Consider the following 16,478-nt stretch of genomic DNA (forward strand, 5'->3'; position numbering starts at 1 on the left):
GTTCAAAAAAATTTAAATTTATTTTTATTATTGAAAATTATTTGAAATTTTTTAAAAAACAAATATACAGATAATATTGTAACTTTGAAAAGAAAATTACATATATATTTGAATATTAAAATGGATTAATATTTTATAATAAGTGATTGATGGTAGAGTTTAATTAACCTAATTTGTATAATTTTTTTGCTAAGACTATTTTATATAATTGCTAACAAAAATAATCTTATAAAATGGGGTAATAAAGGCTAAGATATTGCATTTCCCCACCGTTTCTTTCCTTGCAAACACCCACACACGATCACATCCTCACTCGTTTACAATTCTCTTTCTCTCTCTTCCCCTGTAAGCAAATTTCTCCTTTTCTCTCTCCCTCTGCTTCGAGAAAATCACATCTCCAATCAGACCCTTCAGAAAAGAAAAAAAAAATCAGAGTAAGTTCCCAGTAAGCTCCTCTGCATTGTTCTGTCTCCCAAAAAAAAAAAAACTAAAACTAAAACAGAATTTTTATTCATAATTTAATCTAAAGGCTTTGTCTTTGTTTTGTCAAAATTATGTTCAGGATCTTGACGTATCTGAAGGTGTTGAAAATTTCACCAAACCAACCGAGAAATTTTGGAGAGATAATCCCATCAAGGTTTTTCTTTTTCATTTTTTCTTTAATTTATTCAATTTGATTTTCTTCTTATTTCTTCGTTGTTCTCTCACGAGAGATTTGTCTCATACGGTATTAGTTTATTCACGCTCAACTATAGCTCTGACTAATTCAATATTTTTCTTGGGGTGGATCAGGCTCAGGTGGTTGATAGCTATTTGCCCCATTGGGTACGCAATTTCTGACGCTGTACATAAATATCATCCCATCTCTGTTTCGTTTTTTATTTTCCTGGGAAACTGACGGAAATGGCGGAAAATACGAAGCTGGTTAGTATTGGTTTTCAATACCTTATATTATTATTTTATTGTCAATCTTTCCAACTGTTTCATTGGCCCTCAATTATCGATTGTTCTCCTTGCCCATAAATTTTTTTGTTTAATTCAAAACTAATTCAGAAAAGAATTTCGTTTTCAGGCTCATGGATTAGAAGAAAAGCTTCAGAAAATCTCTGTTTCGGATCATTTAAATGGTTTCCATTACGCAACAGATAAATCCGATAGCTTTGTAATTGACATGGAAACTTTCTCTAATGGCAACGATAAAGATACCGCATCAGCAAATTCAAGAACCAAAGTTAGTTTTTTTTCTTATTCCTTTTTCCTGATTTTCATTATTTATTCAGGTTGCAAATTCTAAAACAAATTTTTTAGCTGTTGTATTTATTTATTTATTTATTTTTCATATAAGTCGCCTTCAGTATTTTCAATTAGTAGTCTCATAATTAATAATGATTTTGTTGAAACAGAGGAAATATTATATTTGTTTTACACGCAAGTAATATCAATGGGCCTCTTTCTCGAGCATTATTATTTATTACCTCTCTTTGTTTCCTTGACTTTGAATTTCTTTTTTCTTCATTAATGAAATTTCAATTTATAAGTATTGATGCTCATCTTCTTTTCATTTCCATTCTTATTTTTCTACCTTTTTTAGGCTAAGTTGCAGAGAAGTCAGTCTAGGAAAGGTTCTCAGCGTGGTTCAACTACAAATACTAATGAAAGAGATGCTGGACCATCACCAAGAGGTTGGTATATAACTAATACAGTTTTTGTGTAATTCTCTTTTCATTAACATTTTCACTATTTCATATGAACAAAATTCTTCACAGTTTACTACTACCCTCCAATTATTCCACCTTGGCTATACTCATTTAATTGGTTTGTCATTTACTTAATGGGGTCCAACTTTAACTTATTAACCATTTGTTCATATATATGACTTATTGAGATTAATACGGATACAACGATCGACCACACAATTAAAAGATAAAAATATTAAAATTGAACCCGCAAATTGGATATATATGCTACATATTTTGTTTAAAAACAAAATTCACCAACTTCACTTAAGGTGGGTGACTCATTACTTAGGAGGGATTACCGTCATGATTAGTCATACTTATCTTTCCACTTCCGTAACTTATTTTAGTTGGCTGAGGTTATACAATTCAACTTGTTAGTTGAAGTCTAGCCAAAAAACAATTGTTAGTTGAATAAGTTTTCAAAATATAAATGGTAGTTGAAAATTTGTTAAGGTATATATCGTTTTCAAGTTTAATAATGTGAAACAGTGACTTTTGTACAAACATGTCAATTATAGATTGCAGTAGATAAATTTGATTTGGGGATTTTGGTTCTGGGTTTCCATAAGTCGGTACAGGAAGAGATGGTTTAATATCTTTTAGTCTTTTTGTTGGTATTTCAGTATCATATTTTGGGGCCATTATCCTCTTTTAAGTGTTAACAGTATTCCAACATTGGGTTGACAAGTTTCTTTTCTTTTCTTTTAGGCAATAGAAATCTGATTTTTCTAGTTAAACCGTCATAATCTTAAGTATGGAAATCAAGGAATGGTATTATTTATTTTGCAGCTTACTTGGTTTTGTAGGGTCATGCACGCCAGAAAAGGCCTCAGGGGTGACACTAGGGACCACTGAAAACTCGAGTAACCCACAAGTCCATCATCAGATCACCATCACAGCCGGCAACATTAGCACCGTCACTGATGGTAGATCCGTTCTTAGAAGAAATAGCTTCAAGCGTTCTTCTTCTTGGGCTTTTGATCCCAAGAAAATTCTTTTCTTTTTTGCCACTTTGTAAGTTTTTTATTTCTGTTTTTTTTTCTTTACCATCTCAGCCTTTTACTACTAATCCCATTTCCTTTTTATTTGTACGTATGATAAATAAATAGACTTGTTTTCAAGTGTTTATTCAAATGCTGTGATTTTGGATGACAGGTCAAGTGTGGGAACAATCTTGCTGATATACCTAACACTGTCAATGAGCAAGTACAACACAGATGACAACGGTCTTGATTTGCAGTAGTAGTCATACATGAGTTGTCTTACCCTTTGGGATTGGAATTGGGATTTCCAATGCACAAAAGGCAAATAGGGAAGGGTCCAAAATTGTTTAATAAAGAAAATAATTAAAGGGAGATACCTTTCTTAAACCAATTGGCCAAATTCTAAACAGAGCTTTCTGAGAAAAAGTAAACAAGGAGAAAAGAGGCATAAATGAGGAAGTGAGCTTGATTTGGATCGAAGACCCGTGCCTTTTAACCAAAATACTCCATAGAAATGAGAGACAAAGACACAATACACTAGTGACAAAGAGAGGGAATCTTTTTTTTAAGTTAGATGGATGAGATTGAAACACATGATGTGCTCTTCTTTTTTTGTAAAGATTTGGTGGCTCCAGACAGCCTTAATGGAAGATCGGTGGAAGATCAGAGAGTTAAATAATACTTTCTCTTTTATTGACTCATTTCTCCCTCTCCAAGCTTTTGCCACTTTTCTTCACTATTTTGGCAAATCCAAGTTCAAGTTACTCCTTATGTTGTATATGGGTTCCATGTGGGAGAGTGGGCAAGTGAGGCTAGTTTGCCCAGCAATAAAGTATTCATCTTTGCACGCGCGCACTTGAAGCTTATGCTTTAAGCCAATATAAATAAATAAGTATATACCATTCCTTTTCAACGTCTTTTTGTTTTTTCAAGTTAAAGACAAAGTATGCTTGTCCTGTTTCAACAGGCTCTGGCACTGAATTTTAGAGACTATGTTTGTGGATCTCTGCAATGAGCCCAAAAATTAATACTAACAAGTTTGGCAGATGGGGTTATTAGTTTTTTAAATTGCTGACAACAATATATAAATATGTGTGTGTGTGTTACATGTGATTTCCAAATGGTTGGTCTCTAGATTAAGAATAAATGCATAACATATAGCCATTAAACTACCAAGAAAAAGGTACTAATAAGAAATCATTTCGTGATTAGCTTGTGCCAACAGTGATATTTAATTTATACCTAACCCAATCCCAAGCTTTTTCTAAACATGGAATCTCTTACCAGCCCTTGGGTAGGGGTAGGTGTCGAATATTGAAGGCACCACTGCGTTGCGTGTGTTTGATTTCTGGCCTATTAATTTGTTTTTGTTTTTAGGCCAGAGCTTGTTATAACAACATCTCACTGATTAGATCTCATCGCGCTCCACTTAGAAAACATTAAAAGAAATCCGCCACAATAAAGTATGTGATTTTTTTTTATAAAAATCATGTGTATGATCATAAGAATCAATAAAATAGGTAAACATCATGCAATTTTAAGATTAAATAAGACGGCAAGTACTCCTAAAGAATATCATTATTGTCACTGGTGGAAACACAGCATGTTATTAGAATCAAATCAAATCACTCATGCAAAACAAACCAATGAATAGAATATACAAGTAATTTATTTTTATAAAATGTTCTAGATTATTTAGATTTAAAACCAAACAACATTAAGAAGTTGGGTTATATGTATTTTGGTCGGTCTATTTCTACTTTTGACTTTTTAAAGTGGTACATGTATCTTGTCATAAGGGCACTTAGACACAAACTGAAACTATGTACCGTTCGGTCTTATGACAGTGGAACAAAAAGTAGAATCTTTGTAGAAAACATGAATTTCGGGTTATGGAAAACCTTATAAGGCGGTGCCATATTACCACCACAAGAAAAATATAGTCCAAATAATAATAAGAAAGAATTCTCCTCATTGAAAGATTCAACAATTAAGAACAGTAGTATTTTTGTTTAAATAATTATATATTAAGAGTATCTACAATTTATTGTCATATACTAATAAGAAACATTACTTGTCTCTCAATTTCTTAAAGAAAGTTGTTTGAACATCACCTAAATTTCACCAATGAAATTTGTTTGCCAATTTTTAAACTAAAAATTCAACTTTGTTGTATAACTTCTTAAACAAAATATGTAGATAGTAAGAGTTAGTCAAATCTTTCAGCTTTATAAAGTTGAAACCAATGAATGATTCAAGGAACTTATGAAATAAACAATTTTTAAAAAGTTTGTCTTCAAATAAAAAACACAGTATACTTTTTTATTAGTATACTGTTGTTCAAGGCCGACCTTGAATTGAAATGGGTCATAGACAAAAAAAAAAAAAAAATTAGACTTTACTATAAAGATAAATGGTATTTTTAAAAAAATATGTATATTTTTTAAAAATTATTTTTTTTATTTGAGCCCCTAAAATAAGCGAGTCTCAAGTGCGGGCCTAGCCCGCCTATGTTTACTGTTTAGGGCCGACCTTACTGATGTTCAAACTTTCTTTTTTGTTACGTCAATTGATATTAGTTATTGACGAAGGCAATTTTCTATACTGAGCTTGTTATCCGAATATGGAAGCTACAAACAACCAAACAACATTGAGGATTATGGATTTGAATCTTGGGTAAGTGTAAATATGGGTTGGGACTTTTTGACATGACACAAACCTAAGACACGAGCACGATCGGCACAAAAAGATGTGGTTAAACATGATACGACATGAAATTTGAATTTAAGCATGACATGGTGTGGTGTTGGGAATTAGCATGACATGGCATGAAAAATATGGACTTAAACACAACACGACAAATTTGAAAGCACAATGCATAAACACGAATAGAATAACTAAAAAGCACGACACTTTGAAAGGCCCAATAATTTAATAATAATAATAACAATAATAAATATTTATTTATCAATTAAAATGATAGTGATATTAAAATTCTATATCTTGAGAAAATATTTAATTTTAATAATTATAATTATTTTATTATATAATTGTGTGTGACTGAAAAAAGATGTAAAAGTAAACAAAACTATAAAATGCATACATATTTTAGTAATTAGCTCATCAATTCTATTTAAGAAAAAATGAACCGGCCTAAAAAAAATCATTACAGCCTAAAAAAACATTACACTAATCACTATTGAGCTAACGAATCATTATGAACTTTACCCTATAAATTAATCGACGGCATAGAACGATCTATATTTTTTTATGACACCGTACAACACAATTTATATTTTTTATGGCATATACGGCACCTCCTGTATTTTAAAAAATCCAAAAAATATGTAGTGGACTAGCACTGCGCGAATGTATTTACAGCTATGCTGGAGTCTAACAAGGAGGATTTCATTGGGAAAATAAGACAATGATTTCTCCATTAAGTCATGACCCTACAACAAACGTAGACAGCTCTCTCTTCTAACACTTTTTTGGAGTTAGCATATTTGAAAAGGGGTAATTTTTGCAAACTCAATCTTAACTACACGAAATTCTTGTGACGAATTATAATATTCCATTGAAACATTTTGATTATAGGTTGGAAAAATTCATATAAGTTCAAGTATCTTCCCTATATGAAGGCTATCTTCTGGCGAGCTATATATTATTTGAGTCAAGCACATTAAAAACAACAGTCAATAGCATACAGTATGCAGTATACTTGTATTGAATTATCTGATATGATACAATATAGACAGTTACAATTTTCAGAATATGATGTTATAACCCTGGGTATGACAGTATGAAAAGCAGAGCAAATTTCAACATCATCTCATATCGAGGACTAGGTAGATGGCTCTTTTGCATCCTTAAAGCTTTAAGATAACACATAACCAGCTTTAGTAACGCTTTGAGATTCTCGGCATTGTGCATCTGTGCTTCCTATCCTGATAAAGCCTCAATACAACGGCAGCAGTTTCTTCTATTGCTTTTCCTGTTACTTCTGCATTTCATTAAAGAATGGATATCCATCATTGTGATTTTGATAAACTAAACTATATTATGTCATTGGTCAAGCTGAGAAGTATTTGAATGAACAACTCGTTAACTATATATGCTTACCGATTACAGGCCAAACAGGATTCTGGGAAAAAATCCTGCCAGCGAATTCAAGCTCCCTTCTAACATAACTCATTTCTGAGTAATTAATATTCCCCACTTCTGTAGTAAACCCCAAAGTCTTAGCTCTGGCCCTCCTAATAGTCTGCAACACTAATGGGTTTATAGTCAAACCAAAAACCTTTTCTGGGTCAACCTGGAAAAGCGTTTTGGGCAAATCAACGCCCATAACAATGGGCACATTTGCCACTTTGTAGCCCTTTTGAGCAAGATAAATCGATAATGGCGTCTTCCCAGTACGAGAGACACCCGCAAGAATAATATCAGCCTTGTGCAAATTCTGAGGCAAAGCCCCATCGTCCTGCTTGATGGTGAACTCGATGGCTTCTATCCTCCGGAAGTACTCGTCGGAGAGGGGGATATTCCGGCCAGGAGCCCCACGTGGCAGGCCGGATGGCGAGACACGAAGATGAGAAGCTATAGCCTCTGTGATGGGGCCCAATATGTCAGTCGACGGTAGACCCCACAACTTGCAGGCTTGCTTTGCAGCTTCGGCCATGGAAGGATCAGCCAAAGTGTATACCACCATAGCACCCTCTTTCGCTGCTTGCTTCACAATCTCCATTAACGGCTCTACATCATCAATCTGACATTAAAAATATATAAATTAAGACAAGTCATTTATAATAATTAAAATATTAATCAGATTTGAGACTAATATTTTCTTTTTTTTTTTGGAATGTTTAATCTGATTTTAGACTAATATTGCACACTACATTTTGTCAAATTAAATAAATTTTGTATGTAAGATTGTACTATATTTTATCTTTATATAAGTATTTATTTATAGGATTAAAAAAATTAATATCCAATTTTAAGAAAAATATATTATTCAATATATATATATATTTTTATCTTAAAATATTCATTAGTTATATTATTATTTTTTTCACTTAAAAAAATAATTGAACAACTACATGTATATTCTTTTTATTCAAAAAAGCAAATTTAATTTCTCTCTTTCAAAAAAAATAATAATAATAAAAAAAAAAAGCATTATATATATTTAATTTAAAATATACTAAAAAAAATCCTGTAGCTAAAAGATATTTAAATTCTGAAATTACAAAAGTACCCCGGAAAACAAGTGGGTCTGAACAGGACACCCACGGTCCACCAAACAGTGCTCGAACTGCCCCAACGCTGCGCTAACTGAATGTTCCGCCGTCCATCCAGTTCCATCGGAGATCATGTAAATCGATTTCGACGACGAAGCCGCCACGTCTGTATCGGCTCCAGCTCCAGCAGCGGTTGCAGGCTCAAGCTCGGCGCTTTCTATGAGCTGAATTTGCCGATCTAATTGGAGAGCTTGGGAGCGATGAGTAGAGCGGTCCAATTTTCGACCGGAGCGAATGGCACGGGCCCTTGACCATCGCTTCAGCTGAGGACTGCCCTTGAACTTGGGGGCCTGATTATCTGAGTCAGAGTCGGGCTCGTGAGGAGTCTCGAGTTGGGTATGGAGAGAGAGGGTTCGGGGGTTTGGAGATTCGGGGATGATCGAATTCGAAGCAGCGAGAGTGGTACGTAGATTGGGGTTGGAGAGGTTGAAGCTGGAAGAAGCAAACATACTTATTTTATATTTAATTAATTTTAATTACTGCAAATTCTTAAAAGGCACCAATATAACACAAGAAAGAAATGAGGACCTTCGTTACAGCCGAAGCGACGAATACATAGGCCTTGTTGATCAGGGCCCATTTAAGGAAGGATGCAGTAATTTTAAGCCCAACGGCTTAAGCCTTGAAAGCCTCAAACCAACAAGGAACTTGTTTGCTTGTCTAAGATTCCAAAAAATCAAAACAAAAAATATTAAAACATAGGAGTTTTAATGTAATGGCATGTTTAAATTTTAATTACTTTAAATATGAACGTTAATATTTTTTTTTTACGCAGTGAACAGAGTCACACATGATTAACAATGCAGCAAACCACAATCGGCGGTGGAATCTCCTCGAACCAGGATAGCTCATCGTCTAACCGAAGGGCATATTTTGTCAAACCATGAGCTGCAGAATACATATTGCAAGCAACAACTGTCCCCATAAATTTAGACAATAAAGCTATAACGTCTTCAAACAACTCTTCGTTACATTGAAAAATACCTTCCCCTTATAATAGTTGCCGTCAGAGATAGCGAAACTAAAAAAAACATAATAACACCAAAATCAAAAATTATATTAGAATGGAAATCTTCAAAATAAAATTAAAATACAAACTTAGAATTCAACACACAACCTAAAACACAAGCTCAACAATACTAAAAAACTAAAAAACAACAGAATTTCTAAGTATAACTAGCCAAAGGTATTACCTTTTGGCTAGTGACAACAAACTAGCACCCTAATTTAAAACTGCTGAAAATTAATATCAAACAGATTATATTTAAAATAAAACTTATCAGAAAATTCTCTGTAATTATAGGCCATCCACAAAACAACCTACAAAATAACAAAAAATAAAACTCTATTACTAGACAATATAATGAAAAAAGTTAATGTGAAAAAAACGATGGTAAACCAATCCATATTAAAAATAAAGACTTAAAAAGACTTGAAATACTTATCTATTAAAACTGAAAAAGTTGTTAAAGTAGAAATTATGAGCTCAAAATAGATTATTTCTCTTGTCCATTGACCATAACACAAAACTATCCTAAACAAATAAAGACAAGCCAAAACAATGGCACAAATACCATAAAAGGCACAAAGCCATAAAAGGCATAAAACCATGGCAAAAATGTCCTGTACGTTAATAATTTTTATTCCATTGTTTATTAAAATAAAGAGTGGGATGAAAAAGGGTTTAAAAAATGTACCCTTCTAATTGAGAAATTTGAATTTTAATGCAATATTAAGAAAAAAATGAAAAAATTGATCAATATTAATGCATATTGAGAAAATGGATATGCGTACTTAAAATGCCCTTGTATACACTCTTCGCCCTCTCAGTCGTCCGCTCTCTTTCTCACTTCACTTCTTTTCTCAAAACCTCATCAACTCTCATTCTCTCTAACAAATTCTCACTAAAAATTTATTTTTAGTATACAATTAACTTTTCCAACCTAATACAAAGTATACGAAGTTAAAGAGTTTGGTCTATTCTTGGAGCACCGAACAAACTTAGACAACAATCAATAGGTAAGTGATTTTTTGTTTTTTGTTATTGCTCCTTATATTTAGTTTATAATGTTATTCTCATGATTGATCTGTGGGTTGTTTTTTTTATTTATTTATTTTTGCTATTTTATGTTAAAATGGTTGTTGTCTACTTCCTTTAGATTTTTTTAGTTTTTGCATTTTTTTCGTCTAGTTTGACAGGGGTTCAATGCTAGTCTAATGGGGTTCTTAGATCTAAGGACAGGGATGATGGCCCAATTGGCTCAATATCGGCCCAATGCTAGTTCGATGGTCAACTTAGACCTAAGGACAGGACTCGATGGGCCTGATATTTTCCCGATGCTAGTTTGATGGTCATCGTGGACCTAAGGTCAGGGATGATGGGCTCGATAGTAGGCCCGATGGGGTTTGATGCTTGACAGATTTATAGCTTTTTGAGGATTTTTTTATCACTTTTCTGTTAGATTTTGTTCTGAATTTTTAATTGTATTTTTTTAATGTTTGTGACAGGTTCAACTGTTTTTGCATTCGTTATGTATAATGGTGTTTCAGAACTTGAGGATAGAGAATGAATTTATAACCGAGCCAAAAATTTAACATTCGAGATTAATACGAATGTAACCTACTTATGTTTGGTTGATCTTTTGTACGAAGAACCCGATATAGACAAAGTGTAGTATGACTTGAAATTAGAAGTGAATTACAAGTACATGAAATGATGAAAGGCATAATGTAATCGCCCTGAAATTATTGGAAATGATAAGCGTGTAAGGTTATTTTTATCTATGCTTGCAAAGAAGCCAGATGAATTTACTCATTTGTTTGTGTCTTTGGTGAAGAATAATATTTGTATCGATCCTAGTCCCACAACAAGTATTGTTAGGATACTCGTAGCGAGGTTGGGAGTTTCATTTTAAAAACAAATCTAGAGGTGTTGGCAATCGATGTGTTACTTGAATTAAACAATATGATGCCAACAATTGATATTGTAGCACAAATGCACATTCATGATGATTTTGGTGATGGTTCAGGCCCTGAATGGTATTTTGAAGGCAATGATGATGTAAGAGACGATCAATATACAGAGGTCCCTACTGTTGTAGCTTTGAACCTGAGCCCACTATTGTTCCAAATACCCAGGGTAACTGACTAAGAGAAGAAGGTCTCGTAGAAGATCGCTTGACACCTAGTACTAGTAGTAGTCGTCCAAACGGAACTACTAATAGAGGAACCACAGATGTTAGAGTTCCTAGTAATGCTAGAAGAACCAGTGATGCTAGAGGGACCATTGACGTTGGAGGTCCTAATGATGCTAGAAGGACCAATGATATTGGATTTAGCGATCTATTTTCTACTTTGACAAGGTACGGTAAATTCAAAGAGAAAATATTTACAAGAGAAGACATCGAGAATAATAGTCATTATACATTTATGGGTGGCAGACCACGTGGGGAGTTACATCTAGGAAAGTTTTTTAGAAACAAAGAGTATTTAAAGATGATTAACTGTTGGCTTCTATGCAATGAAGAAAGGGTTCAACTACTTCGTTAAAAAGTTTAGTACTACTATTTGGTACGTTACATATAAGGATCCAAATTGTGGGTGGAGATTAAGAGCGAAGAAGAACATAATTTCTAACATGTTTGAGGTGACTATATTTCAAAATTTACATCCATATTCTCTTGATGTTCAAAGAAAAGATAATCGTCAAGTATCACATTCAATAATTTCCCACCTAATTAAGGATAAATTCGTAACTGACGGCTCAATTCATTTGGCCTCTGACATTAAGGAAAGATATGCACAAGGATTTTGGGATCCCAATGAATTATGAAAAAGCTTGGAGGTCCAGAGAGAAGGCACTGCACCTAGTTCGGGGTACACCTGAAGCTTCATACTCAAAATTACATGGTTACTTGCACATGCTAAAGTTGAGAAATCTAGGTACCATCACATATGTTATGGTAGAGTATGGTCGCTTCAAGTATATATTGTTACTTCTCACTAGTCCTTGTAGGCGTGGGTTTAGGTTTTGTCGACCTATTGTATGTGTTGATGAGTCTTTCTTAAAACCTAGGTATGGTAGGAAAATATTGTGTGCTGTTAGGTTATTTTTAGTATTAATTTTAAATTAAGTTTAGTATATTTTTAATTAAGTTTTAATCGTGTTTGGAGCATTTTTACGCTTGTTATCTTTTATTTTTGCAGATTTAAAATAGAAGAAGATTAGAAAAATATCAGAGAAAAAGATGGGAATAAGATAAAAATATCATGATATTTAAAATAGAGAAAATTGTGCAAGGAAATAAAGCCGAAACTTCAAGCCTGAATTCGACGATGTTTTGTTTAGATTTTGGAAAAGGTCAAAACATGAAAGTTCTAGATCTCTCTTTTATCTTTCCGGAACATCTTGAATTGTCCAATTCCGATCAATATCGAGAGAGTTATGATTAAAATACTATCAGTCAATGCAGCAGAAAAAATATCTCGTTTGAGGTTTCCCAAAAATTTAAATTCGAATTGGAATTTAAACATGTGCGTTTTTTCCATCTTTTCAGGCCTTCAATGCCTATATAAAGGGAAGAAGGGAGTTGATTTCAGCAAGTAATTTTAGAGAGAAAAACAGAGAGAATACAGATGCAAAGTGGAGAGATCAACTGCAATATTGGAGGCATTCTTCAGAGGGTTTTCAGCATTCTTCTCTTCTCTATTTTCATCTCTTTTCTTAAAGTTAATATGTGTGATTGTGCTCTCATGAACATGTGTAGCTAAACACTTTAATTAGGGTTAGATGGATATTGTTTAACATTGTTTATGGTTTTAATATGATTAATTTTCCCCCTAATTTCTATGTATTCTATTTCATTTGTGCTTAATTACTTTTAATTGATTGATCACCAATTAACTGTCTATGATTTTGATGCGAGATCTGAGAAGTGAGTGTCAAATATGCTATAGTAGAATAGAACTGAATTTCGATATAGGACGAGAGTACCTATATGGTTTAGATAGCTTATAGGGTTTCTGTATTTAATGCCTGTTGCATGTTAAATTTATCACGAGAGTAGAAAGTTTGCATGTAATTGAGATTTATATATCTGAGAAGACTATAAATTACCTTAGTAAACCTGCTATTGCATAGAAATTAATATTAGGAAAATAATCATATTAGGCCATATTCAATAGAAACAATTGAAATCGAAGCCCTAGTTTTTATTAACTTTCAATTTTCTTGTATAATTGTTTCTTACTAGTTTATTATTCTTAATTCTTTCTTTATTTTTTATTTAACCAAATAGAAGTAAAAGTTTAATTTTAACGTACTTAACTACACTCCCTGTGGGATCGACCTCACTCCTAGTGAGTCTACTACTTTAAACGATACGTACACTTGCGTGTGCAAAAATATCGCAACAAGTTTTTGGCGCCGCTGCCGGGGATTGTTAGTTAATATTATTAAAAATTAAATTTTGTTCTAATTTGGTTTTTCTTTTTTAGTTTTAGTATTATTTTTTTTTTCAAATTTTTATCTTTTTAGTACTAATTTAGTTTTAACTTTTTTTTTATTTTACTAATGTTTTACTTATGAGTTTGACCTGCAAGACAAATCTAGATGCTATATCTTGAGGATTTTGCCCAACAACACAATGAACCTTTCTATTCTGCTTGGAGGAGATTTAAAGAGTATGGAGAGAGATGTTATCCCACTTTCTCAAGTGGGTGTTTTACGTGGCTCTTTTATAATGGACTTAATGATGAAACAAGAAGCTGGGTTGATTGTGGAGCAAAGGCAACTGGAGCGCCTCTATTAATGAGAGGCTATGATGTAATAAATCTATTGAATAATATGGCAGATTTTGATTACGATTGACATTGGGATCCATCACTTCAGGGTTGGAGTCACCAATACCCACCTTATTGCCCAAATTCATCCCAACAAACTGAAAAAGAGGAGCAACTACTAGCACTTTTACAATCACTTCCAGGAGAGATTAATCGCTTAACAGAAATGGTGAGGTCCTTATGTGATAATTTAGTGGCTCATGATTCAGAATGTAATAACTCCAATACTGAAAGTTATGAGAGTTATTGCTACAATGAAGAAGGGTCATTAGTTGAATACAAGGAAGATAATGAGCCTACAATTGAAGATCAAGATCCTTGTGAAGAGCAACTCATTGAATATGAAATCACAAGTGAGGGTATGAATAGCCATGTGGAGAGTGAGCAACAAGAAGAAGGGTTGTTAGATGAAAGAGTAGATACTGTGACATTGGAGGATGAGGAAGCACATGACATCATTGATTCTACTTCATCAATGATATTGACTAATAAACCACCAATGAATCCATATATTTCATCAACACCATATTACATCCTCTGCGAGCTACGAAAGGCTTCTCCCCAAGCTCATCATCCAAAGTCTTATGTTGTTGGTGCTGATTTTAGTTCAAACTCATCACTTGCCAAGCTTGAAGGCATGTACAATAACAATTTTCAAGTTGTCTTGCATGACGCTTATTACGGGCGTCAACCGCTTATTGATGTGGCGCTCAGGTTAGTTTCCTTTTCTTTTTCTTTAATGTCACATTGGGGACAATGTGTCACTTTAGTTTGGGGGGGGGTGACTTAATTTTTATTTTTATTTTGAGTTTTTTTTTTTTTTTTAAGTTTTATGTCTTTTAATTTTTAGTTTTAAGTTTTTATTGTTTTGAGTCAATTTTCTTAATATGAGTCAATCTGAAAGTAGGTAGATAACATGATTTGAAAAGTTTATTTATTTTTTCGAAAAATCCGTGTGCGTGGTGATGTTATACTCTTGACTAATTTTAATTTTGTGCTTTAAAAGAACATGGAATCATATTAAGTAATTTTTCTAGTAATTGAATTGATTTATGTATGCTAATTTGACATGTGGAAAGTTGTTTGGAAAATTCTAGAACTTGCTTGCTTGCTATTTGAGGCGAAATAATAAATTATGCATGACTAGGAAAGTGATTTAGGCAATTTTTTTTTAAATCGATTGTGCTTGTCAAGCCATCCCTATAATTTTATCCTAGTTACCCTTTTTGAGCCTTAACTTATTTTTTTCTACACATATTGAGCCTAAAAAGATAAACCCATAAATATCCAAAATATTCAACCCTAATTATACCATAAGTGGATCTTTAGTTTGGGGGAATTTGGATGGGAAATTTGTTGTATGTGTGTGGAAAAGGTGTGAAAATTGAGAGAATATAAAAAAAATTGATTGGCAACAACTTGAAAAAAAAAAAAAAAACAGAAAAGAAAGAAAAATCTGATAACCAATGTCAAATAAAAAAAAAAAAGATAAATATAAAGTTGTTACAATTTTGTTGACAAAAAATTCAATATCTCTCAAGTAATTAGAAAAAGGGGTATTGGGATTGTGTGAAAAATATTTTGGGTGACATGATTGGAGAAGCTTATGGTATAGTAAAGCTTAAATGACCATTTCAACTACCTTTACCCTAAGCCTAACATTACAAGCCTAGAAAGACCTTCTGATTCTTGGTTGTGCATTAATTTATATTAGTATAGAATAGTAAGTATTGCAAGCATATGAAATTTTGGGTTAGTGGATTGATAATTTTAATTGGCATGCATAAAGTGGTTTAATTGTTAGTTAATTGCATTCTATGGTTTCGTGAGCTAAATGAAAGTAAATTGAAATCTGTCAAGGGTGCAATTGAACTGAAATTCTGGATTATATGCATAAGTGAATTTTTTCATAATCATGTTATTGAAGCTACTTGAAAATTACTCATGTTTTGAGGATTGACTTGTTTAATGTTTATTTAGTGTCTTACTCGAGGACGAGTAAAAGCTTAGTTTGGGGGAATTTGTTAGGTTATTTTTAGTATTAATTTTAAATTAAGTTTAGTATATTTTTAATTAAATTTTAATCGTGTTTGGAGCATTTTTACGCTTGTTATCTTTTATTTTTGCAGATTTAAAATAGAAGAAGATTAGAAAAATATCAGAGAAAAAGATGGGAAAAAGATAAAAATATCATGATATTTAAAATAGAGAAAATTGTGCAAGGAAATAAAGCCGAAACTTCAAGCCTGAATTCGACGATGTTTTGTTTAGATTTTGGAAAAGGTCAAAACATGAAAGTTCTAGATCTCTCTTTTATCTTTCCGGAACATTTTGAATCGTCCAATTCCGATCAATATCGAGAGAGTTATGATTAAAATACTATCAGTCAACGCAGCAGAAAAATATCTCGTTTGAGGTTTCCCAAAAATTTAAATTCGAATTGGAATTTAAACATGTGCGTTTTTTCCATCTTTTTAGGCCTTCAATGCAGGGAAGAAGGGAGTTGATTTCAGCAAGTAATTTTAGAGAGAAAAACAGAGAGAATACAGATGCAAAGTGGAGAGATCAACTGCAATATTGGAGGCATTCTTCAGAGGGTTTTCAGCATTCTTCTCTTC

At 32.8% G+C, this 16,478-nt stretch overlaps 2 protein-coding genes across 3 annotated transcripts; one reads left to right on the forward strand and one right to left on the reverse strand.

Moving 5' to 3' along the window:
• Positions 1-240: 240 nt before the first annotated feature.
• On the forward strand, positions 241-3,423 carry LOC115707479 (uncharacterized). 2 transcript variants are annotated; one of them, XM_030635456.2, is made up of 7 exons: positions 241-434; positions 563-637; positions 793-924; positions 1,073-1,231; positions 1,592-1,682; positions 2,546-2,753; positions 2,895-3,423. In XM_030635456.2, exons 3-7 carry the CDS (start codon positions 904-906, stop codon positions 2,980-2,982), a joined length of 567 nt encoding a protein of 188 aa, XP_030491316.1. In that variant the 5' UTR covers positions 241-434; positions 563-637; positions 793-903; the 3' UTR covers positions 2,983-3,423. The 2 variants fall into 2 exon arrangements, with proteins under 2 accessions (XP_030491316.1, XP_030491317.1); XM_030635457.2 differs by having other exon boundaries at positions 250-445.
• A 2,926-nt stretch (positions 3,424-6,349) lies between these two features.
• Positions 6,350-8,585, reverse strand: LOC115707480 (pyruvate, phosphate dikinase regulatory protein 2). Its single transcript, XM_030635458.2, has 3 exons — positions 7,977-8,585; positions 6,845-7,487; positions 6,350-6,725 (listed from the first exon to the last, which is right to left on the reverse strand). Exons 1-3 carry the CDS (start codon positions 8,466-8,468, stop codon positions 6,622-6,624), a joined length of 1,239 nt encoding a protein of 412 aa, XP_030491318.2. The 5' UTR covers positions 8,469-8,585; the 3' UTR covers positions 6,350-6,621.
• Positions 8,586-16,478: the final 7,893 nt, after the last annotated feature.

The sequence above is a fragment of the Cannabis sativa genome, chromosome 1 (genome assembly GCF_029168945.1).
Source record: "Cannabis sativa cultivar Pink pepper isolate KNU-18-1 chromosome 1, ASM2916894v1, whole genome shotgun sequence".
NCBI classification, from domain to species: Eukaryota; Viridiplantae; Streptophyta; class Magnoliopsida; order Rosales; family Cannabaceae; genus Cannabis; species Cannabis sativa.

What these genes read in the sequence shown, in the direction of transcription:
- LOC115707480 (XM_030635458.2), bottom strand. Translation starts at nt 8,468, where the DNA reads ATGTTTGCTTCTTCCAGCTTCAACCTCTCCAACCCCAATCTACGTACC. An exon ending in AGACCCACTTGTTTTCCGGG is followed by an intron (nt 7,488 to 7,976) that starts GTACTTTTGTAA and finishes TTTTAATGTCAG; the next exon opens with ATTGATGATGTAGAGCCGTT. An exon ending in TCCTGTTTGGCCTGTAATCG is followed by an intron (nt 6,726 to 6,844) that starts GTAAGCATATAT and finishes AATGAAATGCAG; the next exon opens with AAGTAACAGGAAAAGCAATA.
- LOC115707479 (XM_030635456.2), top strand. Translation starts at nt 904, where the DNA reads ATGGCGGAAAATACGAAGCTG. An exon ending in TGGCGGAAAATACGAAGCTG is followed by an intron (nt 925 to 1,072) that starts GTTAGTATTGGT and finishes TTTCGTTTTCAG; the next exon opens with GCTCATGGATTAGAAGAAAA. An exon ending in CAGCAAATTCAAGAACCAAA is followed by an intron (nt 1,232 to 1,591) that starts GTTAGTTTTTTT and finishes TACCTTTTTTAG; the next exon opens with GCTAAGTTGCAGAGAAGTCA.